The sequence below is a fragment of the Tenrec ecaudatus genome, chromosome 15 (genome assembly GCF_050624435.1).
Source record: "Tenrec ecaudatus isolate mTenEca1 chromosome 15, mTenEca1.hap1, whole genome shotgun sequence".
Taxonomy (NCBI): Eukaryota; Metazoa; Chordata; class Mammalia; order Afrosoricida; family Tenrecidae; genus Tenrec; species Tenrec ecaudatus.
In genome coordinates this window covers 94,479,453-94,506,833 of record NC_134544.1, presented here as the reverse complement: position 1 = coordinate 94,506,833, position 27,381 = coordinate 94,479,453, and the positions used below count along the sequence as shown (strand labels likewise).

Sequence of the window (27,381 nt, the reverse complement as noted above, 5' to 3'; positions counted from 1 at the left end):
CTCCCAGTATCACCCCTCACACCCATGGTCCTGAAGGTATCATCCACCCTGGATTCCCTGTACCTCCAGCTCCTATATGCACCAGTGTACAACCTCTGCTCTACCCAGGCTTGTAAGGTAGAATTCGGATCATGGTAGTTGGGGGGAGGAAGCATCCAGGATCTGGGGGAAAGCTGTATTCTTCATCGGTACTACATCACACACTGACCGACTCATCTTCTCCCCTAGACCCCTCTGTGAGGGGATCTCCAGTGGCTGACAAATGGGCTTTGGGTCTCCACTGTGCACTTCCCCCTTCATTCGCTATGGTATTTTTTTTGGTGATGCCTTATACCTGATCTCTTCAACACCTCGTGATTGCACAGGCTGGTGTGCTTCTTCCATGGGGGCTTTGTTGCTTCTGAGCTAGATGGCTGCGTGTGGCAATGATATGATTTTTTGTTCTTTGATGCCTGATAACTGATCCCTTCAGAACCTCGTGATCACACCGGCTGGTGTGTTCTTCCACCAGCCTTTGTTGTGGGCTTTGTTGCTTCTGAGCTAGATGGCCACTTGTTTATCTTCAAGCCTTTAAGACCCCAGATGCTATATCTTTTGATTGCCGGGCACCATCAGCTTTCTTCACCACATTTGCTTGTTCACCCACTTTGTCTTCAGCGGTTGTGTTGGGAGGGTGAGCAGCATAGAACGCCAATTTGATAGAAGGAAATATTCATGCATTGAAGGAGGAAAACACCAAATCTTAACCACGATTCTGTTTCCACACTGTTAATTGCCCAAAAGGAGGGGCTATTTGTTTACCTTTTCAGAAGCAAAGGAGATAGATGGATTTCTCTTCAGCCAGCAAGGCCCAGAAGAAAGGCAGTTGATGATGTGACCTGAGACAGCCCAAGCAGTCCAAAGACCTCTGTCCTGTTACTGGTTACCCAAAGCATCAACGCCTCACAGACTCGTGAGAATAGCAATTGCTGCCTACTGAGACACTTCTACCATTGCTGATGCTGTCTAAGGGACAATCTGGGATGCTATTATCACTGAGCATTTTATACACTAGTGACTGGACTATTACAACAGACTAAAGGGTCAAGATTTTGGACATATCAATTAATGCTAAAGTGATTGGAATGTAACTGATTTCTGTGTAACCCTTGATATAGTTAAATTTCATTGTGACAACCTGGCCAATAAACACATGTAGCATTAATGAAAGGCTGAGAGATAAATGGCTCTGTGAACCTTGCCTTTATAGTTCTCTGGTCTGTTGCTTTGTGATGGTTGGACCAGAGTGCAATTGCCTTAGCCAGTTTCCTGCTTTGTGAGGGAAACCAGCCCCTAACACATCATCACGGGTCCAGTAGGCGCAACTGTACAGTGATAATAAGTAAAGATTATAGTAAAGTTATAGAGAGCATGAGAGATAGAACAGAGATTGAAATAATGGAGTCAGACACATTTCATGGTGGCATGCTCACATGCTCACCTCAGCCTCAGCTGGCGATCCATGTGGAGAGAACGCAATATTTATTGCTACCAAGGCTTTTATATTCTCTTGGGACATGTGAACCCCCTAATTACAGGTGAAGACATATGTCACAGGAAAGGGTTGTGCTATAGGTAATACAGTAATGGGATGGGGGTGTTTTAGGGGTATCCACGCAATAGGAAGAGGAGGGACTAGGAATATACATGCGACAATGTGGGCAGATCCTAGATTCAGCATGGCAGACTAACTTTGGATGTTGCTGATCTGGTTTGATCTGTTCTCTGGATCACTATAGAAACCATTATGAGTAGGTTGTAAACCCGCCATGAAGGGACTAAACTGATGGCCACAAGCCTTTAGGGAGAAGTAGCCCACTGTCCTTAACAGCAGGGAGTGGGTTCTACTTGTGGTGGGACCAGACAGTAGTCTGGCAACTGACTGCCTTCAGGGAGGTATCTGGCCAATCATTTACCATTAGCTGCAAGCAGTGTCCTAAGTCTAACATATATTTGTGGGAGGCTTGGGAGACATCTTTCTGTTTCCCACAATTCCCCCTTTTGTTTTATAATAAAATTCAAAAGAGCCACATGGGCGACATGGTTATTTTCTATACATTGAAAGCTGTCTATGTGAAACTTCATGATCCAATTAAGATAGCCAAAAATTCAGGTTTATGGAAAACATTTTTAATTCAGGCATGGGGGATAAAATCCTCTTAGGCCCATCTGGTACTGGAGGAAGGTATGAGAGGGATTGGATGCTGCAGCGGGAAGAAATAGAGCCAATAGGAATGTCTGCTTCTATAGGTGTGTTTATACCTTGCTTAAATACCCTCAAGTTTGTCCCTAAATTTCATTGTTTGGTTGTGTGGTCGAGGATTAGTATGTAGGTGTTGGATCTATATTGAGTTCATTTTTGCGTATGATGTGAGGTATGGACCTTGTTCCATTCTTTTGCAGATGGAAATCCAGTTTTTCCAACACCATTTGTTGAAATGGGTACCTGCTCTCCACTTAATGGGTTTTAGTCCTTCGTGAAAGATTAGGTGTCAAAAAAAAATAGGTGTCTATAGGTACTTGGTTGTATATCTAGGTTCTCAATTCTAATCCTTTGGTATTCATATATACCATCGTACCAGGCTGCTTTAAGTATCATGGCTAATTATACATTTTTAAAGTTTTGTTTCATGTTTAAATAGTATTTTATTTATCCTGTGTCTCTTTCTTTTCTGTACTAACCTTACTAATTTCAGAGGATGATGTTTATTCCCCAGGGATACTGTAGCAGAAAACCACAAACATCTTGAAGGAAGCCTGACTAAAATAGTTTCCTGAGAGCGGTGTCAGCAATGCAGGTGGAGGGCACAATAAACAGTTTTGGGGCTTATTGGTCAATCTAAAATCTAGATCTTTCAAAGGATAAGTGTTTGTTCTAAATGCAATACAAACATATCTGAATTTCTTCTATGTCTCATAGTTCCATGCAGCTTTGACTATGGTAAATTATAAATACTTGGGCCTAAAACTGGTGTTTGTTTGAAACAAATTAAATAAAAACTAATCCATATCTGTTTCAGTTTTACTTTTTCTCCTTTTATAATCACTCAGAGTAATGGTTAGAGCTGATGAATAAGAAATTTGTGGAGTTTCTAAAGTGAGTTTTCTGTTACCTCTTTTGATTAAGCAATTGGGTGGGGGCAGGGGATGGGTTCCTGTAGAGAAAAAAAATTTTTAAGAGTCTTTCAAGAAAGAGAGAAAATTTGCCACACTACCTTCCATGACAGGCTCTCTGATGCTTATTTTTTCTGGCTGCAGACCTGAAAACAGGCTTTTAAATACATGAGTTGAAGAGACAATACCAACAGGGGTATCAAGAGTTTCTGGGAAATGGAGTCCCAAGTCAATGCCAATGTGTGATTTCATGAAAAGGTGACTCCAGGAGTAATTTCAGCTCAATGATTAGATGGGAACTCTGGGCAGTAGCTCTCCCCATCATTTGACTTTTTGTTTTGCTGTGGTGGTGTTTTGTTGTACAATTTTCTTCCATTCCCTCATGGACTACTCTGGGTACAAGGACAGACTGTTTGGTGAATTCATTGGGACCTAGCTACTTCTTTCTCTCTGGCTATGTGATGAGTCACTTTGTTTTTCACATACCTCTCATAGTCAAACTTTCCGAATGCGTTTTAAGGTATTTTATTTCCTTTCAGATACACACTAAGAACAATGAAATTAATAATCACAAATAGGTATCCTTGATCCCCAAACAGCAACAGACATCATTCATTCAAAGGTGCAGTTTCTACGTAAGCAATTGCTTGGTTGGTGGGTTGAAGGGTGGCCACGTCAGAATTATTGGAGTGTGTTAAAGGCTTGAATTTCATTAGAAGGTACAGTTGTGACCACCGGTAGAAGACCGGGTCAGCGCTTCGGAAGTGCAGATGGATTGAGCCTCAGAGTCTGAGCATCGTCCAATGTTGGCTCCAATTTTTGTGAGGACTAGGTTAGCAGTTTGAACCCACCTCCTGCATTATCAAAGAAAGACTTGGCAATGGGCCTCCTTAAATATTAGCCCCAAGTCCAACTTTGAAACAGTGGGTCTTGATCACTGAGATTGCCACGTGGAGAGACACGCTGGAAAGCAATGGGTTTAATGATTTCTGCGCAGGGAGTTCTTTTCAAGGACAACTCCCAAGCCTAGGAAGAATCAAGGGACACACATATATCCAGTTGGTCTGTGAGTCCTTAAAACACATTTTAGTGGAGTCCATAGTCTGAGCAAGTATTAGGCAACCTATCAACATGGCACTGAGAGGTCAAGGATCACCACAGATTACAATTACAATTAAATCACCACAGATTACAGTTCCCATGTTGAAGATTGGCTGGGTGTGTCTTTGTTTCCTGAAGGTGAGAGATAGTCCAAGGGACAATCACATTTGACAAAAACTGCAGTTTAGCTAAACTCACAACAAGAAGATCTTTGCTGGTGACAACCTTTCAGGATTTAGGAAGTGAAGTTCCATCGAGTCTGTCTCCAAGGATCTATGTAAGTAGATTTGCAGAACCTCATCTGAGGGCAGGACTATAGAAGTTTAAGGGGGTCCATAGCAATAGCACCAAGGGGGTCCAGAGGTGCCATACTGTGCACAGAGGCATAGCTGGAGAATGTTTTAGAAGTCAAAGACTCATTAGGAGGACTCAGCACAAGCATGTCCGGGAGATTCACTGAGATGTTGTCCAGTGACTTCAGGCAGGGGCCAGGGTGCATCAGAGAATCAGGATTCAGTGGGGGTCCCAAGGGCTGAAGATCGGGGTCACAGCAGCACCCAGAAGCTTTAACAGCATGCTGGATCTCAAATCTCCGAGGGCCAGAGTCATCTGTTGATTGTTGATTCTCATGCAATGCCTGTGTGGGCAGGTGTACAAATGTGCTTGCTGTGTGGCTCTTGGCCCTGGACTTGACAGACTGCTGGTGGGCATCGGAGTCCTGAGGACGCCTAGTGCGAGTACCCTTTGGTGAAGCCTGGAGATACTGGGCAGATGGAACTGAGGTGGGAAGTAGGGAGACACTGGATCCTGTAGGACTGCAACCCATGCAGATAGGGTCCTCAGGCTGTACAGTAGAGCTGTCTGCCCAGGAGTGGGTTGTGGGACGAGGACATACCAGTGCACAGCCCCCAAGCCCACTGTCTGCTGCCAGAGTCAGAGAGCGACGCCTGGCCCTGCGTGGCTTAAAGGACCGCAGACGCCCCTTGACCATTGCACGAGTCCTGGCTCCCTTCCAGGCCGTCCACTCCGGGCTGGTCAGTGCTGTGGGTTCCACGTGGTCCAAGGAGGTGCGGTCCCTGCCGTGTTTCCACAGCTCATAGCGCTCGGGTTGCAGAATGCGCACGAAGGCGTCCATGGGAAATGTGACCCTGGCTTCCCCACAGCTGCACTGAGAAGCAGCTTTACCGTAATTAACCCAGCGCAGGGTGGCAAAGTTGATGGATTCCGCACAGTTGAAACCGTGATTGAAGCCAGCGTGGTATCCATAGGGGAATGTGACCATGAACTCGCCTGCTCCCTGGGTGATCCGACCAACAGGAATGCCGTTCTCCCTGAGGACTCTGGGTGAGATGAGGGCCACCTTGTGCCGCAGGAAGTTCGCGCAGCCACTGGAACTGCCAGGGAAAAGCTCCCTGGCCAGTCTCTCCAGCCGGGCTCCATGCTCAGGGGGCACCGCATACCACGTTTTGGGCTCCCCGAAGTGCAGGTAGTTGATGCTGTACAGGTCCATGTCCTCCGTGTGCCAAGTGAAGGTGGTCTGCCACAGGCCAAAGTACAGGTAGGGGGTGTTGACGCCTTTGATGACAACTCCACACTCCTGCTCCAGCAGATCCTGGATCGTCCCCAGGTGTCTGAGGTTCCAATGCTCAGTGTTTTCACCAAATAAGGAGCCACATACTCCAGCCCCATAAATGGGAGAATTGTACATGCGGCTCTTCCAATAGGTCCGCTCCAAATCGTCAACATCCCGGTGTGTGGGAGTGCGGTATCTGTCAGTGTTGGCCAAGTGGCGATACTCCTCCACGGTCATGGATTTCTTCTTTTTATGGTATTGCAAAAAGACACCTGTTTGCCCAGTAGTTACCTGCTGCACAGGACTGGCTATGAGGATGTCATCCACATCGTCATAGTTCTCTCTGGCTGTCCACTGTTTGGGTGGGATTATCTTAGCCAGGCCTGCACGGTGGGCACCTTGGGATTCCATGTAAGCAATGTATTTGTTGAAATCCTTAAATTCTTCCATGGTAGGCCGGAAAGTCATGATTTTAAGGCTTGAGTTCTGGCTTCGATAGTCCTGGGAATTCATGGCTGCAAAATAAAGTCAGAAAACCCGATTCTTATGGATGTTCTGTGTATTTGTATGCTGTGCTTTTGTTTCTTTTTCTGTCTGAAAATCTCTTGCAGTGTATTGATGGCTCTGTGAGAGCAAATGCACTCTCCCCAGGCATGCTGATTGACCAAGGGAATTCTACTATGATGGACAACTATTGTTTCCCCCAAAGAGACAGGATTTGTGCACACGGAGTGGGTTTTCCCAGATTGCTCCTGGCTCATTATGCTGCTCTGGAAGTTTATTCAGTTGGAAGGGTGTCTCTATCTGTTGATACTTAGCTTCTGTTGCAATCCTGGGAAATTTCTAATTCCACTAACAAGGAGTGTCTCAAGGGATTTTTAAAAAGTAAATCTAAAGACAGTAATTCAGTAACATTCAACAGAAGTCAGGGGTGTCAAACTCAATTAAAATGCTTGCCATGTGGTGCAACAGGCAAGATTAAAGTGGGCCACATCACATTTACAAATTTTGTTGAATTTTTATTTTGAAGTGAGGATTCAGAAATATGGATAGGAAAATTAAAACCCTATATAATTGTTTTTATTTAAATATTTGTTTTATTTATAAAACTATAATTATGCTTTTAACCGGAAATTTGCCAGCGCTTTCCTTCTACTGCCTTTCCCTTGCCTCTTATGGTGTGACCGGAAAATATAACAAAGTAATAAAAAACACAAAATGTTGGACAGCTGACAAATGTGATGCACAATCGTAATGGCTTCCCTCTAAAAATGTTAACTAGCATTGCCACTAGGTATGACTCATAACAGCATATCCTAGAGTCCTGTTTTTAACCTTTTCACTGTTAGGATCTGTTTTTATTATGCAATGAGAGTGGCAGACATCGCTTTAAAACGTTACCGGAAATGATCGTGTCTAGAAACGTCCACAGGCCTCCAGAAAAGACTTTGGGCCACCTGTATAGTGGTCTTCTGTAGTTAAAGGGTTAAAGAGGGAATTGTGTGTACAGTATTGCCTCCATCTCCCCTAAGCGCTATTTTCTTTATAACAATTTTTTCTATTTTCATTTTATTTCAGAGAATTTGGGGCCACAAAAAATTACCTGAGCAGTCGCAGGCAGCCGGAAGGCCACCAGTTTGACACCCCTGACATAAGTGAATGTTATGAGAAGTGCTAGTAAAAAATCAGGTGAATAAATATAGCCTGAAGATGCTAATATCAAAAATCACACTTCATGTAAAATATGAACCAAGACAACTAACCAAGCAAACTCACTGACATCAGTTTCACCCTGTAACACATGGAGGAGATGTGCTTGTGTTTTCCTCAGGCTGTAACTCTTGACAAGCGTTAAAAGCCTTGTCTTTCTCCATGGAGCGACTGGTCCTTGGAACTGCTGGGTTGGCAGCCCAATGGGGCTCCAAGAGGGCTCCAATACAGGGCAGAAAAAGTGAACATTTCAGTGAACTTCATAGGAAAAATAAAATTTATGTAAAATGACTTCAACAGTCATCTTAAAACTGGATGAATTATCTTTAAAAATTAAGCAACAGAAATATAATTCATCAAGCACTTTCAGAGAAACATGCAATAGCTATCCTGATTAACACTAAAAGTGAACCTTGGAAAAACAAGTAGAGGTACAGAAAACTTTAGCTATGAAAGATATTTGTGTAACCCTATGTGTTATACAGAAACCTGAATGTAGTGAAAGTTCTCAAATATTGTGTTACCATTGGGATGATTGCCTCTTAAGTACATAGTATTTAGAAATAATGACCAGCAAATTTGAAACTCAGTATTGACCATAATGGGCAGTCCAATCTAGTTCTGGCTTTCTCATCCTACTCCCGCCCCCACCACCCCACCCATGCCCTGGCTATACACTCAAAAGTAACACAAAAAATTGGGCAAAACAAAGCAATTTAGAAGTTGTTAAATATGTGTTATATAATAATTTTAGTCTAATTCCTAAGTTATATTATCTTTAGAGACATTTTAGGATTAAAACTAGATATACAATTATCTTTAAAAAAGTGAAAGCATAGCTTAAGGAGCCCTGAGTGAGATGGAGGTCAATGATCCACAGCTTTGTCTCTAACACAGAGACTGGCAGTTCAAACTCAACTTACGTCAGATCATTGAAAAATACACCCACCTCATTTTACTAAGACAAGCAAGGTAACCCTATCACAGAATAAACACCCCGTAGAATATAGTAGCACTGCACCAGAGCATTAGCTTTAAGGCTGTAACCTTTATGGAGTCTGACTGTGCCATTTCTCTCTAGGCATCCCTTTCTTTCTCTCTTTTAAAAAAAAAACATTTTATTAGGGGCTCATACAACTCTTATCACAATCCATACATATACATACATCAATTGTATAAAGAGCACATCTGCACATTCTTTGCCCTAATCATTTTCAAATAGGCACCCCTTTCTCCTGTTTCTCCAAGAAACAGTTGATGAGCTTGAATCAATGACTAGTATTTTGCATCTAAGAGCTTAAAATCATTGCCTCTCCTGATTCCATGTGCATGAGAAGCATCAAATTGAAACAGAAAACCAAACATGTCTATGTCACAAATAATCTGCATCATTAGATGCATTTATCCTCAGTAGGTGAACATTAGAGAGAGTCAAATTAAAATCAAATTATGACTCGCAATCAGAGACAAAGTGTATTTCATGGAACTCAAACAGAAAGCTTTTCTTAAAGAAAACAAACAAAAAATCTGAATTCTGATACGAATTTATATTGTTTCAATATTTTATGATTTGAAGGAAAAAATATCAAGGAACTGGCATTGACCTCTACTAGATTAACATTTCAGTCCTTGGAAAATTGCAGGCTTGTTGAATAAAAGGTTCAGAGAAAATATAGGAAGATGTTCGTTGATATGAAATGACATGGTAACTGCCGCAATCAGCTCCAGCATAACAATTGTAAGGATGGCCATGTTTTGGGCAGAATTGATTCCATCTTGACATAGGCTAACTATGAGTAAGACTTGAGGGTAAGTATGAATCAGGAACAATTCCATAGCCCAGAACACCAATAACAGCCTAAAACATCCAGTCAAAGACATGTATTTTAGGATCCATAAATAAAATGTAATTTATGAATTATGCATCTAAAAGAAATATTCTCACCACAGGAATGAAAATCTCCCAGGACAATTTTCATTGGATTAGACCCACCCAGATTCCAATGTGAAAATCCTATCAGTCTTTTATTAGGCCTGTGTTATCTCCACCCACCTTGTCATTGATCCACTCTTATGCCACACCTAGTAATCATCTGAGAAACATCAGCAAAAACAAACTAAATGCAATCTCTTTTTCCTAAAGCCTTAGAGAATTTCACTAGAAAATGGAACAAAACAGATTTAATTGCAAACCCAAAAATCTTAAAAGGAAGAATTTAATTAGAAAAAAATTCTTTAAACTCTCCAAAATACGTATGTCATTTTTTGTTGAATAAATGTGAATAAATGTCATAGTTCACTTCTTTAAATTTGAAACCCCTAATAATGCAAACAGTTAGAATGTTTAGAAACTAACTTAGAAGATGATTTGGTTTGGTTTCTCCTCAAAAGTACTTTCAGAGAGGCCTGGTGACATATTTTGAAAAAAAAAAACAAAAACAAACAAAAATCTTTGAAGACACTATGAGGCACGGTTCTCCTTTGACAAACATGTGACACCGTAAGTTAAAAACAACCGGATATCAAATTATCTAAAAACTCTTGACACTGCGAATATGAAGACAACTATCACAAGCTTTAAAAGATGTCCTCTGAAATTGTCACTGGAACAACCAGGGGCAGTGAGATGAAGGACCAGCCCGCCACCATGACTTTCACTGTCTCCCTCTCTCCAGACAACAGCTGCCGTGAACAAGGGTGGGAAAATTCTATGGACAGCCACTCCAGAGAGGGAATGAGTGAAATGTTGCAACATAACTCTGGATGGCAAGCTCCAAGATGCTGAGTGGGTCCCTGTGCTCATTCTGACCAATCTGCTCCTAAAGGAATCCTGACCTGTGAAGGTTAAACTGCATCTGCTCAGACCTCAGGGAGAGCCAAGTGGGTGAGCCCAACCCTCTGCAATCTAGGCTCCAGCACCCTTAGTCACTGAAAGACATTGAGTCAATGCTGACTCATAGATACCCTATAGGACAGGGTAGAACTTCTCTTGTGAGTTTCTGAGTCTGTACCTTTTACCAGAGTATAAAGCCAAGTTTTTCTCCCACCCCTCCAACCTGTCAGAAATAGTTAGGAAAAAGTTCTAGTCACACTACTTACCTTTTCAGTGCAGAGTGGTAGAGGCTGGCAAGTCTCAGATATCACTCTGGAGCCTTCTCTTGATTCAAGTAGGTTGAGGGCCTGATGAATCCCAGATGGGCAGGTTAGATGGTAGGCTGATTCCTCACAGGCTGTGCAAACAATGAATCCAAGCTATGTAGGAAATAGGGCAAGATGCTGTCTCACGTCTGGAGATCCACATCTGGTGAGTTTCTGGACCTGGCCAAAAGCTGCACAGCTTTCAGAGAGAATCCACTTATATTTATACTGGGGGAACCACACCCACCAGGATACTACCTCCCACTCCTGACTGCTGACAGAAAATCTCTTCATGGAAGTGATGGCATTATGTCAAACATTGTTATGTAGGCTGACATCATGGCCGAGCCAAGTCGACACAGAAACTCAGTCCTTACACATGACCCACTGTGCCTTTAACCCAAGTGATTTCAATAACATAAAAACTGTGAAAGGGAAGGAGGGAGGAGCAATACCCTTCCAGAAATAGCTTTATGAAACTGAATCTCATGTACACCCTATGGCTTTGACATTTTGACCATTTATCAAGCTGGCTCCTGCACTTAGTTCCAATTCACTGTCATTATGTCGAGTGCTACTCAGAGCCGCTTTCTAGAAATTAGGAGAAGTGCCCCTTTGGGTTTCTTTATTTATTTTTAACATTTTAGGAGGGACTCATACAACACTTATCACAATCCACACATACATCAATTGTGCAAAGCGCATCTGCACATTCTTTGCCCTCATCATCTTCAAAGCATCTGCTCTCCACTTAAGCCTTTTTATATCAGATCTTCTTTTTTCCCCCTCCCTCCCCACTCCTCCCTCCTTCATGAGCCCTGGATAATTTATAAATTATTATTTTGTCATATCTTGCCCTGTCCGGCATCTCCCTTCACCCCCTTTTCTGTTGTCCGTCCCCCAGGGAGGAGGCCACACGTAGATCCTGGTAATCGGTTCCCTCTTTCCAAACCACTCACCCTCTACCCTCCCAGTATCGCCCTTCACACCCCTGGTCCTGAAGGGATCATCCTCCCTGCATTCCCTGTGCCTCCAGGTCCTATCTACACTTGTGTACATCCTCTGCTCTATCCAGTCTTGCAAGGCAGGGTTCGGAGGATCATGATACTTGAGGGGGGAAGGAAGCATTCAGGAACTGGAGGAATGCTGTATTCTTCATCAGTGCTACATGGCACCCTGACTGACTCATCTCCTCCCCTAGACCCCTCTGCAAGGGCATATCCAGTGGCCAACAAATGGGATTTGGGTCTCTACTCTGTACTTCCCCCTTCATTCACAATGGTAAGATTTTCTTTCTTCTTCTGATGCCATATACCTGATCCCTTCGACACCTCATGATCGAACAGGCTGGCATGCTTCTTCCATGTGGGCTTTGTTGCTTCTTAGCTAGCCCCTTTTGGTTTCGCAAACACTGAGACTCACTGCCATCCAGGAGAGAGTAAAACAGCCCTACAGGAGAGAGTAAAACGGTCCTGTCCATTTCTGAGTCTGTAATTTTTGCAAGTGTAGAAAGCCCTGTCTTTTGCCCCCGGAACAATTGGCTGTTTGAAAGTGCAGACCTTGGGGATCACAGGCCAACTCTTAACCACTACACCACCTGAGATAACATTGGGTTTATGATACTGTAACTCATTTCAGGAATAGATGGCCTCGTATCTCTCCCCAGTGATGGGTTGGTAAATTCAAACCACTGATCTTATGGTTAGTAGTCAAGACCTAATCAACTATGTTTCCAGAGCTTCATTTCTCTATAGTACAGGAACAGTCATTCGTCCCACTGAATGTGTTTCAAGGATTGCCATCTAGAGAAAAGTCCAGCACCTTTTTGTAATTCTTAAATGTGTTTAAGGAAGCATCCTTAATTGTGGGTTTTTCCATCCAACACTCATTTTTTTACAGATTAGGTGCATAGAATTCAAATTAAGGGCATCAGCCATAGGATAAAGCCGTCATCTCCGTTAACTCTGAGGCAAGGTCCTTGTCTGCTGACAACATCTGTGGGCCTGACCTGCCTTAGACAGCAATCTGTATGTTGGCTTCAGCGTTACTTTGGGTTTAAGAGGTTCACTGGGTAGGGTCTTCTGGTGCACAGAAGAACTCTGATACAGCTCTCCTTTCTTGCTGTAGTCATGTCCTGCCTTCTCAATTCTCTATAATGCTTTCAGAGAGGAAAGGTTGTGGAGTCACGCCTCAGGAAAATCCCCTTACCTTTCTTTATCTCAGAAAGATTATGAAGAAATAAAGGATTTACTGCCACACTCTGAATCCTTGTACCATGGAATGCTTTCTTACATGATTCCATTATACCTGATCCATTCTGCAGTGCCACATTTTATCATAAAAACCAAATAAACCAAATCCAGTGCCATTGTGTCCATTGCCCCTCATAGCCGACCTATGGACAAATTAGAACTGCTCCCTAGTTTCCAAATGCTACCAATCACAGGCTCCCAAAATAATTGGTCCAATTGCATACCCTCTTCTCAGGAAAAAAGAAAATCACCCACCACCTAGCTGCCAATTGAAAACGTTTGTATTATAGCACATAATTCAGAATAAAATGAAAATAACTCTCACTTCCATTGAGTATGAGCAGATTAATAGCGACTATGTAGTAAATGGCAGAATTTACCCTGTGGTTTCTCAGACTGTAGCTATAGGAGTAGAAAGCCACATCTTTCTCCCATAGAATAAAGTACAGTTATCTGCTTTCTACCACAGAACCATTCCATTTCCCTCAAGGAGCAGTATCAGGTACTTTGGTAAACACTGTAAAAAGTCTTTATGGGAGCAGAATTCTCATCTTTCTCAATTGGAGACCTGGTGCATATGAAGCCTCCAACTCTTGATTAATAGACCAAGACCGCCTACTACTCGACCAGAGATCCAAAGCTGACACTACTAAATAACTGCCACACTACTGAGAATTATGATCCCAAGAAGTCAAGTCAATACAGGCAATGAACCACTGCACACAACGAAAATATTAAGACATGTCCTGAAGGCCCTGAACAGATAATGAGGTGTGAAAGAGATAGTGAAGAGTACACACAAATCTGTTTGCTCTGCTTATACTAAGTAGAGCAAGTAAACACATATATTTCAGAATCCAATAGAATACACTCAATTCTCCCCCCCAAAGACACCAGAATATGTTACATAAGCTCATTATATAAGAAAGTAATTCAACTTATGTAAGGCTTTCACAAACAGAAATTTATTCTCTCCCAGTTTGTGTGGATAGAAAGATAAATGTAGGTGACTGGTTATAAGGGATGGCTTTAACTACAGTTGGCCCTGAGGCAAGGTCCTTGTCTCTATTAAGATTTAGGGTCCTGGCATTCCACCTCCTGGTCCCTAGGAATGTGTCGAGTCCAGGGTGTTTGCAGAGAGTCTGAGACTTCTCAGATAAACCATCTGACCCAAATAGGGAGCAAAGCAGTTCAGATTGAGGAGATTCCAGCTGTAATCCACCACCTATTTTTGGATATAATCTGGCTGCACCATTTTGAGGATATCCACATCAATGGGAAGTCACAGCACAATAAATTCCAGCTTCCTACAACGCAGGAATTGTGTGCATCACTACAAACTGTGGGTATCCTTGAGAAGAATGGGCATTCCAGAACACTACATTGTGCTTATCTACAACCTTTACATGGATTAAGAAGCAGATGTGGGAACAGAACAACTCAATATTGCATGGTTTTAAATCAAGAAAAGTGTGCCAAAAGGACAAAGATATCCGTTTCGAAAGGAGTGTGACCATCGTTCTTCTTAAAGGTGTGGATGGTGACACTTCCTCTTACATACTTTCAATCTATTTTAAGAAAAGACCTGTCCTTGGAGAAGGACCCTGGAAAGAGCAAGGCCCTTGACATGAGATATTGACACAGTGGCTCCTACATGGAACACTCACTCGTCTATGCCAGGAAATGTGCAGGACAGTTCATTGGCCAACTGACTGGAAGAGATCCATTCTTGTACCCGCTCCAAAGAAACGTGGCCAGACAGAATGCTCACCTTGTAAAACGATAACATTGATGTCACATTGAAGTAAAATTTTGCTGTAAATCATGCAATGAATGCAGCAGGACATTGACAGAGAGCTGCTGGAGCTTTATGCTGCATTTAGAAGAGGATGTAGAACAAGGGCTCACCACTACTGAGGTGAGATGGATCTTGGCTGCAGAGGACCCCAGACTGTAAAGACATTTGACTGTGTTGATTTTAATTTACTTTGGGTAGCCTTGAGAAGAATGGGAATTCCAGAACACTTCATGGTGCTTCTGTAGACCCTGTACATATATCAAGAAGCTCTTTTGGAAACAGAACAAGGGAATACTGCATGTTTTAAAATCAGGAATGTTATGTGACCTCTCCCTATAGTTATTTATCTATATTCTGAAAAAATAATCAGAGAAGCTAGATGGGGTTTTTTGCCCTCAACAATATTTTTTTATTAAAAATGTTATTGGGGGCTCTTAAATTCCTTATAACAATCCATACATCAATTTTAGCAAGAATATTTGTACATATGTTGCACCATTATTTTCTAAACATTTACCTTCTGCTGAGGCTTGTGAGGCAGACTAGCAAAAGAAACTCCATTTTTGTAAGCTGCTAAGAAATTTGCCTGTTCCTCCCTCCCTTCTCAGAAAATTGACCGAGTTGACCCACCCATTTTCCCTCTCTTTATGGGAAAGTGTCTGCTGGTGGTTCACTTTAGAATGCACTCCCATGTTCCCAGGTTCTGGACAAATCAATTAGTTTTGATTAATCTTCATTATATCCTTAGTTCTAATTCAATATTGTTCCCTTGGATGTTATAATCTGAATGGTGTAGTTTGTTTTATTATGGTAACTAGCATGTTATAATAAAGTTTAGTATTTTTTTAAATTAATATATCTTTTTATTGGGGCTCATATAACTCTTATCACAATCCATACATACATCAATTGAGCAAAGCACCCTTATACATTCATTGCCCTCGTCATTCTCAAAATTCGCCTTCCACTTGGGTTCCTGGAATCAGCTCCGTTTCCTTTTTTTCCCCCTCCCTCTCCTTCTCCCTCTCCCTCCCCGCTCCCCCCTTCCCCCAGCTCCCTTTATATTTTATAAAGAATTATTTTATCTTATCTTATACTGCCCGGCATCTCCCCTCACCCACCTTCCCATTGCCCATGTCCCAGAGAGGGAAGTTACACATAGATCTCCAAGATCGGTTCTCCCTTTGTACAACCGCTTCCCTCCCAGTGTTGCCACTACCACCGCTGGTGTTGAGGGGTTCATCCGTCCTAGATTCCCTCTATTTCCAGATCTCTACTGCACCGCTGTACATCATCTGGTATAACTAGGTCTGCAAGGTAGAATTGGGGTCATGGTAATTGGGAGGGGAGGAAGCATTCAAGAACTAGAGGAATGTTTTGAGTTTCATTGTTGCTACACTGAACCCTGAGTAACTAATCTCCTCCCCACTACCCATCTGCAAGGGATGTTCAGCTGTCTACAGATGGGCATTGGGTCCCCATCACGCACTCCCCCTCATTCACGGTGACGTGATTCCCCCCATCCCCCGCCTTTGTTGTTTGAGACCTGGTCTCTTCTGCCCTTCACGATCACCCATGTTGGTGTGCTGCTTCCATGTGGGTTTTGTTGCTTCTGGGCTAGATAGCCGCTTGTTTGCTTTCAAGCCTTTAAGTCCCCAGACGCTATATCTCTCAGTAGCCGGGCACCATCAGCCTTCTTCACCACACTTACTTATGCACATCTTCGTATTCAGTGTTTATGTGAGGAAGGTGATCACACAATGATTGTTTTTGTTCCTTGGTGTCTGCTACCTGGTCCAATCAATACCTTGTATTCGCTTAGGCCATGTGCTTTTTCTCTGTGGGCTTTGTTGTTTCTGAGCTAGATGGCTGCTTGTTTGCCTTCAAGCCTTTAACCCCCCAGACTCTATATCTTTTTGATAGCCGGGCACCATCAGCTTTCTTCACCACGTTTGCTTACACACACGTCTGTTTTCAGTGATCATGTCGGGAAGGTGGGTATCATGCAATGACCATTTAGCTGGGCGAGGTGCTATTGTATTGAGGGAGTGTGCGTGTGGAGACCCAATGTCCATCTGCTACCCTACTACTGAACCTATAAATATATGCACATGTCTATTTCCCCCGTAATCATAAATATATTTACATATGTACATTTCTGTATTTAGGCTTCTCTGGATGCACTTTGCCTCCTATTCCTTTCCTCTATTTCCTTAGCTTTCTGCCCGTCCCACTACCATGTTCAGCCTTCATTCTGGTTTCAGTAATTCCTCTCAGTTACCTTGCCCTTGGTCACTCCTTACCAGTCCTCCCATCCCCTCCCTTCTCTGGTTTTGAACCATTCCCTTGTCCCTGTGTTGGCTAACACCTCCTCCCTTCCCCTACCTCCCACGCTCTCATGTCCTTCCAGGACCGTTGGTCCTGTTATATTCTACTCTCATTGTTTGTCCAGCCTTTCTTCTCTAGGTGCACCTGCTGATATAGTAATATGTTCATACAAATGCAGATGACTTTTACAGCGCCCAAGTTGCACATATGAACATGGCTTCAATAGCAGCAACACCAACACGCTGATAAGCAGAAAAGCCACTAACATACAAAATTTACAAGGTAAAAAAAAAGGCAAAACAAAAAGATAGCGAAAAAAGAAAAAAAATGCTAGTAGTTCAAGGTCTGTTTGTTGGCCTTTAGGAGTGTTTTCCAGATAAAACTTGTGTGGTGCCACGTTCTGGCCCCAAAGTCCATCCTTTATACTCCCTCGGGATCTCTTTGTTCTGCTTCCCCCGCTGCTCCATTGCACGCCCCCAGTGTTTTCCTCAGTGTGGTGGGTTCAGCTCAGTCGCACATCCCCCACTGTGTCTCAAGTGCTGTCTCATGTAGGGCCATGTGTTGGTGCAGGATTTCGCATCTTGCAGTGTGGCCAGCTCTATGGTCCTCTCTGTACGATGGGCCCTTCGAGCTGGGCTATCAATCTGTGGGCTTGGTGGGCCCAGGTGTACTCCACTATATCCTTTCTCCTTCCTTTGTTTCAGCTTCATTCTGGATGTGTTGTGGTGCGTCAGTTCCTTTCCCACACCAGATCATCTATTTTCATTTTCTGTGGTACTCCCTTTGAATGTGGGGGTCGGGCCAATTCTGGATTGGGCCAGCGTATGGTCCAGCCTCTTTGTGTAGTCCTCCATATTTTACATTGCCCTCCTTGTTTGGTGTGTCATGGTGGGGTCCGCATGCATGTTCCAGTTCTGTGGGGACACAACCAATACTCTCCCCGGGTGGGTTAGTGCCCTGTTCCTCCCCATACCATCCACTCAGATTCTCCCCATCCTGGTTTTCCCTCCCCCTGCCCCACTCTTCCTTCTTTATGCTAGACTCTCATGTACCTCCCTAAGTGTGGCCTGCCCTCCCTCCAACTATCTATGCTTCCCCCCATTGATTGTGAGATGGATGTTTATTCTTCTATTTCTGTCATGCTGATTGCACTTACCTCAGGGGACTCATGTTGTACCTGTTCCTTTGAGTCTGGCCTTACCTCGCTTAACATAATTCCTTCCAGCTCTTCCCATGAAATAACGTGTTTCATGTGCTCATCCATGCTTTTCAGTGCTGCATAGTACTCCATTGTGTGTATGTGCCAAAGTTTACTAATCCACTTGTCTATTGATGGAAACTTAGGCTGTTTCCAAGTCTTTGCGATTGTGAATTGTGCCACAATTAGCATTGTAGCGCATATGACTGGTCATATTTTATTTGCTGCTTCCACCGTGTATACGCCCAGTAGAGGGATTGCTGGGTCATAAGGTAGATCAATTTCCATTTTCTTTAAGTATTGCCAGATTGCTTTCCACAGTGGCTGTACAAATCTACACGACCACCAGCAGTGGAGGAGGGTTCCTATTTCACCACAGCCCCTCTAACAGTTGTTGCTCTCTGATTTGCTGATCTGGGCTAGCCTCAGGTGTGTTAGGTGGTATCTCACGGTTGTTTTGATTTGCATTTCTCTTATGGCTAGGAACTTCGAGCACTTTCTCATATGCTTATTGGCCACATGAGTCTCCTCTAGTGAAAGTTATTTTCAGTTCTTTTGCCCACTTCCTTAGAGGGTTAACTGTTTTCCTCTTTTTTGCAGGTCATGATGGTGTTGTAGATTTTGGTAATGAGTCCTTTGTCTGATGTGTCATTACTAAAAATCTTCTCCCAGTCTGTGGGTTGTCTTGTCACCCTCTTGGTGAAGTCTTTCGAGGTGCACAGGTGCTTTATTCGAATTAGATCCCATTTGTCGATTTCCAGTTCACCTGTGTGTGTACCCTTCCCTGTTGCAGTAAGCCAAGAGCTCCCTGGGCCAGTTCTCTGAGATTAGTCCTGATTCCCTCCTTAATGGTCCTGATGGTTTGGGATTTAACTTCTAGGTCTGTGATCCACCTTGAGTGTATTCTTGTGCATGGGGTGAGGTAAACATCTTGTTTCATCTTTCTACATGTGGATATCCATTGTTTCCACACCACTTATTAAAGAGGGTATCTGCTTCCCACTTGATGTTTTTGGGACCCTTGTCGAAGATCAGTTGTCTATATGCTGCTGATTTTACTCCTGGGCTTTCTATTCTTTTCCACTGGTCTGAGTGTCTATCGTTGTGCCAGTACAACGCTGTTTTGACCACTGTAGCTGTGTAATAGGCATTAAAATCAGGTAGGGCGAGTCCTCCAATTGTGTCCTTCTTCTTGAGGAGTTCTCTGCTAATTCTGGGTTTCTTCCCTCTCCATATGAAGTTGGTGGTCAGTTTTTCTGATTCTTTGAAGAAGGTTGATGGTATTTGAATTGGTATAGCATTGAACTTGTAAAGTGCTTTAGGAAGAACTGTCATCTTTACTATGTTAAGCCTACCTATCCATGAGCAGGGGAGGGTCATCCATTTGTGGAGGTTGCTTTTGGTTTCCTGTAATAGGGTTATATAATTATGCTTATATAGTTCCTTAGTATTTTTTGTTAAATATATTCCTAGGTATTTCAGTTTGTTCTTAGCTACTGTGAAGGGCACTTCCCTCTTAATTGCCTCTTCCATGGCCCTGTCCGATATGTATAGAAAACCTACCGATTTCTGTTTATTGATCTTGTATCCTGCTATTCTTCCGTATTCCTCTATCGCTGTAAGTACTCCAGCTGTGGATCTTTTGGGGTCTTCAATGTATAGGATGATGTCCTCTGCACATAGCGATAGTTTCACCTCCTCCTCTCCCAATTGGATCCCTTTGATGTCCTTCCGCTGTCTTGTGTTGTTAGCCAGAACCTCCAAAATGACAATGAATAGAAGTGGGGACAGGAGCATCCTTGTCTTGTACCCTTTTTCAGTGGGAATGTTCTTGTCTTTTCTCCATTGACTATGATCTTGGCCGTTGGTCTTTCATAAATAGCTTGTATGAGCTTGAGGAACTTACCTTCCAATCCTATCTTCCTGAGTGTCTTGATTAGGAATGGGTGTTGGATGTTTTCAAATGCCGTTTCTGCATCTATGGATATTATCATATGGTTTTTATCCTTTTTCTTCTTGATGTGGTGTATGATATTGATGGATTTTCGGATGTTAAACCATCCCTGCATCCCTACTGCTGTATTCTATTGGCCAGTATTTTGTTAAGGATTTTTGCATCTATGTTCATTAGAGATATTGGTCTATATTCTCTATACCTGTGGGGTCTTTGCCCTGTTTGGGTATCAAAGTAATGCTGGCTTCATAAAATGAGTTTGGGAGCTTGCCATTCTCTTCTATGTTATGGAATACTTTGTGGAGGATCGGTATGAGCTCTTTCCTGAACGCTTGGTAAAATTCTGCTGTGTAGCCATCTGACCCTGGGTCCGTTTTCCTTGGTAGGTTTTTTATGACCGTCTCTATTTCTTCCTTCGCTATGAGTTTGTTGAGGTTCTTGATCTCTGTCTGAGATAATCAAGGGAGAGATGTTTTTTTCTAAATATTTATCCATGTCTTCCAGGTTTCTGAATTCATTAGAATACAAACCTTCATAGTACTTTGTGATTATACTTTTTATCTCATTGGGGTCTGTTGTTATTGCCCCCATTTCATCCCTCATCCTGCCTATTGATGTTTGCTCCTTACTATCCTTGGTAAGCTTTGCCAGAGGGCTGTCAATTTTGTTGATTCTTTCATAGAACCAGTCTTCTAGTTGCGTTAATCTTTTGCATTGTTCTTTTGTCTTCCCACTGGTTTAACTCCGCCCTGATTTTTATTATTTATTTTCTCTTGCTATTGGAGGGGTTGTTCTGTTGACTCTGTTCTAGTTGTTGGAGGTTTTGTGTTAACGTATCTGTCATACACCTTTCTTCTTTTTTCATATATGCATTTAATGTTATCAAGTTACATCTAATAACTGCCTTTGCAGTGTCCCATAAGTTTTGATACGTTGTATGCTCATTCTTGTTAGTTTCTAGAAACTTCCTAATATCCTCTCTGATCTGGGCCTGTACCCACTCATGTCGCAGGAGATCCTTGTTTATTCTCTAATTGGTTGCCCTTGCTTTTCTGGATGCCCTCTTATTAATCACCAGCTTTATGGCATGGTGGTCTGAGAAAGATGTCTGGATAATATCTATGTGTTTGAATTTACTCAGGCTGGACTTGTGTCCCAGCATGTGGTCTATTCTTGAAAAAGATCCATGTGGATTGGAGAAGAATGTGAAACCTTTTGCTTTTGGATGAAAAGCTCTATAGATGTCTATCAGGCCCTGTTGCCTAAGTACATTGTTTAGCGCTCTGGTCTCTTTGCTGAACTTCTTTCCCAGTGACCTGTCTTTCTGTGTTAGTGGAGTGTTAAAGTCCCCCACTATTATTGTTGATTCCGTGATTTCTTCTGTCATCTTTTTAATTGTTTGACGAAATTTGCCGCACCATTATTAGGTGTGTCAATATTCAATATGCAACGTGCTTCCTGGTTTACTGAGCCTTTGAGCATTATGTAGTGTCCCTCTTTGTCTTTTTTTATGGTTTGGATCTTGACGTCCATTTTGTCAGAGATTAAGATAGCCACTCCTGCCTTCTTGGAGTTACCATTCGATTGGTAAACTTTCTGCCAGCCCTTTATTCTTAGCATATTCTTGTCTGCTCGCTTAAGATGTGTCTCTTGCAGGCAGCAGATTGATGGGTTATGTTTTCTAAGCCAGTCCTCCAGCCTCTTTCTTTTAATATACGAATTGAGTCCATTGGTATTCAGAGTATTTATTACTATCTCTGGATTCATAGTTGCCATACTCTGTTTTATGTTTTGGGTCTTTACGTATCTCCCTTCATATCATTGTGCTGTGTTTGAGTGGAGCGTTTTTATCATGTCCTCTTTTCCATCTGAGACCCTGTTTTCCTGGTACTTGTTGCTGGCATGTTGTTGGCTTCTAGATGGAGATGGGCTATATGGTGGTCTCCTGATTGTTCTAGGTGGAACTTGATCCTCTGGCCATAGGGCTTCAACCAGTATGTTCCCCAGGGTCGGGTGACTTGCAGCATATATTTTGAGTTCTTCCTTGTCCTGGAAGACCCTTATCTTACCCTCTAAATTAATGGATAACTTGGCAGTGTACAGAATTCTGGGGGAGGCATTTTTATCTTTCAGCTTTTGGAAGTTGTTGCTCCATTCTCTCCTCCTCTTCATGGTATCTGCTGATAAGTCTGAGCATATTCTTATCTGTTCTCCTTTGTACGTGACTGTCTTCCTTTCTCTTGCTGCTCATAAAATTTTCTCTTTTTCCTCTACGGTGGATATTTTACTATTATATGTCTTGGCGTGTTCTTCTTGGGATTTTGCTTAGCCGGCATCCTTTCTGCTTCCTGTATGAGTGGCTGTATCTCCCTTGTTAGGTTGGGAAAATTTTCTTCCAGAAATTCCTTTGCTATCTTGGCTGTCGACTTGTGTGCTGTGTTGTGTTCCAGTAAACTGATTATTTGAATATTATTCCTCTTCATAGCATCTGTCATTGATCTCAGGCTGTCTTCTGTTTCTTTAATTTTCCTATCTGATTGTTTTTCTCACTTGCTTCATTCTGTTTGAGTGTCCTCGAGTTCACTGATATGATCCTCTGCCTCCTCAAGCCTAAACGTAGCTTCTGTGACCTTTTGTGTGGCTTCTGATACCTCCTCTGTTAGTTTCTGCAGTTCCCTTTCATGGGTAGAATTCATCCCCTCTATTGTGCATTTCACCCCCTCTATCATTGCATCCTTATTCTGGGTAGCTTCTCTTAGCTCCTTTATTACTGCAAGCAGAGTTCTGAAGATTTCCTTTTGTGGCTGATCTATATCTGTTTCTTCTATTAGCAATGTTAGGTCTGTTACTGTTCTCGTTTCTCTGTTTTTTGGTTTTTTTGTTGGGAGTGATGTGGTCTGTGATTTTTCCTTGATCCTTTCATAGGCCCCATGCTTCTGGGAGACCGGGGTAACCTTATCTATGTTATTGTTAAGGATTCTTTCAGGCAATTGCCTATGACCTACTCTAAGGGTGGGTCAGGCTGTTGTGTAGGCCGAGTTCTCCGACGGCTTGGTGACCCGCAGTGGTGAGATGTTTCAGCTGCTGGAGTGGGGTCTGGAATCTCAGTGAGTGCCCTCACGCTGCTTTGACCTCGTTTGACAGGGTACCCTTAGCAGCTCCCTCTTTTTTGGGGGAGGGGGGATAGTAATAAAAAAGGATTTAAAAGGTTAACGATTTAAAAATAGTTTTTAACAAAATATTGGGCAGAGGAAGAAAAAATTGGAGTGAGAGGAAGAAGAATAATCTATGAAAGAGGAGGGACAAGCTCTGATAATAATAGAGGTGAAAGGAGAAGGAAAAAGAGAGAAAAGGAGAATCTATAGAAAAGGGACAGAAGAGAAGTACTAGCAATAAAGAAAAAAGTAGGAAGGAAGGAGAGAGAGAATACAGCACAGAAAGTAAAAGAAAGGAAAGGTAAAAAACAATGCTAGATGGAAGATATGTAGATGTGTATATGTAAAAATTTCCTCTTTTTCCCTCTAAGCGCTGGTGATGCCTAATAGAATGTGCAGGTGCTTGAGTTTGCATTGTCCCAAGACGTGGTGCTGATCTGGGCTCCGGAGCAGGGCTATGTGGTGGTGGTGGGGAGGTGGTGGGAGTGCTCGTCAGCTCAGCAAGCCCTCCCAGGTCCCTGCAGGCCTATAGAGTTGAGCCTGTGGTCAGAGGCTACACAGGTGGGAACCGCTCCCCACTGGCGGTCCTGCACTAGCTGGAAAGTGCTTGGGCAGCTAAGGGTACTGAGAGGAGGCACAGGGCACAGTGTTTGCCTCCTGTGGTGGCTGGGGAGGGCTCCAGCAGGCTTAGAAGCTGGCACTGGGGACCCCACTGGGCCCCTATGTGGTGTGAGCCAGCTGGAGCACACAGACAGCTCTGCAGTTAATGCAAAGCCGAGCCCCAGGTTCCCCAGCAGGCAGAATGTTAATTGTTTAATCTGCCCGGGCTGTGAGCTGTGTGGGCCAACTTCTCAGCTGAGCCACATGGACAGCGGCGGCTTGGCGCAAAACTGCAGAGAGAAATGGCGCCCTTCCTCCGCCCAGGCTCAGAGCTCAGAGCCGTGGCCGCTGGGATCCCTGCAGCTCACAGGGGGAGGGGGGGAGAGTGTGTGCTATGCCAGTCCACTGGAGTGCAGAGCTCTGTCACTCATGCTCTCTCGGCAGTGGCACCCACTCCAGCACCAGGCACTGGGAGGGGCCCTCGGCGGGCAGACTCAGTGGCCCGGGCCGCGGTACTCTGTGGAAATGCAGGGTCGTGGGTAGGTGTGGGTTGGGCTATGGCTCGTGCCAGCGGGAAGTGCTCAGCGCAGGATCCCGGCTCGGAATGTAGCGGGGGCTAGGCTCCCGGGGGTGGGAGGCCGGGCACACGGAGGGCCAGTGGAGAGGTCCGCGGCAGCAGTGTGGGTGGATGATCCCCCGTGGGGGTCGCCAGACAACCCGCAGGTTTGTTACGCGGAGCTTGGCTGAATGGAGGGAGGGACGCGGGCCCGAAGGAAGATGGCTGCCATGAAGGAGAGGAAAGCTTCTCTCCTAGTGGGGTCCTGCGAGTGGGCAGCTGGTGTAGGGGATCACGCGACTTGCTGCGCTTGTCCAGGCAGAGCAGGCAAGTGACTCTGGGCTGGGGTCCGGTCTGGGGATGGAGCTTAGGCTAGTGGCCAGTGTGATGGCGGCAGCCTAGTGACCGGAGATGTCCCAAGAGTCCTGTTTCACCGAGACCCCTGCTTTGGAGAAATGCATGGGGTGGGGCTGGGGTGCTGTCCCTGGGGGGATATTTCACTCACCAGATTCCTACCATTAAGCTACCTGGATACCAAACTCGGAGGAGCTCTCAGAATATGTGGATGCTCTGGTCGGCCATCTTCTTTATTCCTGTTTAATCATTTTTTTGAGCTCTTACAAATATCATAACATTTCATAATTCAGTCACATGGAGCAGTACTGTACAATTGCTACCACAATTTCAAAACATTTTCTTCTTGACTTCCTTGATATCAGCTCCCCTTTTTCCCCTCCCTTCCCCGTCCTCAATTTCTTTATTTTGGAAAACAGAACCTGGATGAAAGCAGCCTTATCTCTATGCTCCTGATCACAGGGCTTGGAAGACAGTACTAGTGTTAGAAGAAAACCTCCTCAAGCTCCAAGGATAAAGCTAGAGCCGAAATGCACAATCTCCAGATGGAGTTTTCTCCACAGCTACCCTATACTAAGATGTTAGTATACAGCTCCTACAGGCGCCTGACTTCTTGCTACTCAGCTAAGAGATGCCTAGCTTTAAAAGCAATCAGCTTCCCTTTATCACTTCTTCTCCCAAATGCCCTCTGGATCAGTCCTATGGGACGGTTGTATAATTGAAGGGCAGAAATAAAAAAGGCGTTATATTCTTTCACCTATTTATGGATAGCAATAACCCCCACCCCCAACACACACACACACACACACACACCTACCAACCTAACAACGTAGGTACAACTTTTACCCTGGGGGTTCTTGAAATAATTGGGTGAGCAACTTAAGACTAGTGCCGAGGGCAGGTGAATTGGAGTAACTGTCTCCTGAGTGGAGAGAACAATGACATGTCTGCTCTTGTAGTTAAAACTGCTGGCAGATAGGAATAAGCCATGTGCTTGTATGAGGTATCATTAAGGTAACACTATAATGAGAGGATATCATGAGGATAATTTTTAATTAGGGGAATGTGACTGGGACTCTTCTTCAACTTAAAAATGTGAATTCCTCTCTCCATCCAAATACTTGGCCTTGCAATCTTCTTTAATTTTGAGAAAAAATAATTAGTCTGTATCCTCTCTTCATGGTCCTCATTTTCCCACAGCCTAAAACTTATCATGGAGTGTTTAAAAAGAATTCAGGATATTTCAACATTCACATTTGTCCATTCTCTTTGTGTCTGTGCCTTCTGGAGTCTTGCATGACTCGCTTCTATATAAATTCACTGTTAAATGACCTTGCTATCTTATTCCGGTATTGGAGATGAGGCCACTCTACTCGGTTTTGCTGTCTGCTTTATCTTCCTTAATTGTACCCACTATTCCTAAGGGCCCAATTGATGGTGGGGCTGGATCCCATGGTTTACGTTTGCTTAAACAGTTGGTGTACAAATCTAAATATCACTTGTAAGTGGTCTTACTTACAGGCATATGCATATTAACCTTCCACTGACAGAATTATTCTTCAGGGAAGATCTTGCCATGTACTGTGTGATGATGAATACGATGCCAAGCTCCTTTCATTTGTCAATCTCAGCCTTATAAACTACTTGATTATCTAAGTATAAATAGACAATACCACACTAAGTTTAATAATTCATAAACAATTGATTTTTAAACATTCCATTTTATTTTGACAACTTGCAGATTTTTCTTGATAGCACTTCATATATACCATCTTCACATTTTGATAATATGTGTGCAGCTATTTTTTTCCTCATTTTCAGCGTTTTCCTCCATCCACGTCATTAATGTTGACTTTACTTTGAGGATTTAGTACTTCGTCATTATTATTTCCTTGTCATTAAACCTAAAGGGTTCATGTTCCAGAAGTAGATCACCAGGTCTTCCTCCCCACCCTTATTTCTGGAGATTCCACTAAGACCTCTCTACCATGGGTGATCCTGCTTCTATTTGAAATACTGGGTGGCACTGCTTATGGCATCACAGTAACATGCAAGCCACCGCAGGACAACACTGAGGGAGAAGTGGTGTAAGCTAGAATACAGGTTCCCTAAACATGCTGGCTCATCCATACCCGAAGATATTAGACCACCACGTTTGCCCATCAGAGCTCAGGTTTAGAAACTTCCTCACTGTTATCCTTTATCTGAGCAGTGTCAGTGTTGGATTATGAATTTCCTGAGGAAGCAATAAGGCTCAATTCTGTGCATAATGCTGAGTCAGTCTCGCTGTTATTTCCCCGGTGTAAAACACCATTTGGTAAGTGAGAAAATTTCCCCAATGACATTACCTTGTCAGGCAGGCACTGGAGACTGCTGTAGGGACAAATCTGAGGTGTTTGCTTGGATACAACGTGATCATCAAGGGTTACACACTACCACTCTATGTGTGTGTATATTTCTTTAAAATTTTCCCTTTTCAATTTCTTTCCCATTTCTGCCTCCCTGTGGCTA

The 27,381-nt window shown here is 43.4% G+C and overlaps 1 protein-coding gene across 1 annotated transcript; it reads right to left on the bottom strand.

The window, feature by feature from the left end:
* Positions 1 to 4,567: 4,567 nt before the first annotated feature.
* LOC142427607 (lysine-specific demethylase 4D-like) lies at positions 4,568 to 6,340 on the bottom strand. Its single transcript, XM_075532800.1, has one exon. The coding sequence runs from the start codon at positions 6,338 to 6,340 to the stop codon at positions 4,568 to 4,570; it is 1,773 nt and encodes a 590-aa protein (XP_075388915.1).
* Between the last annotated feature and the right edge of the window lie 21,041 nt (positions 6,341 to 27,381).

What these genes read in the sequence shown, in the direction of transcription:
- LOC142427607 (XM_075532800.1), bottom strand. Translation starts at nt 6,340, where the DNA reads ATGAATTCCCAGGACTATCGAAGCCAGAACTCAAGCCTTAAAATCATG.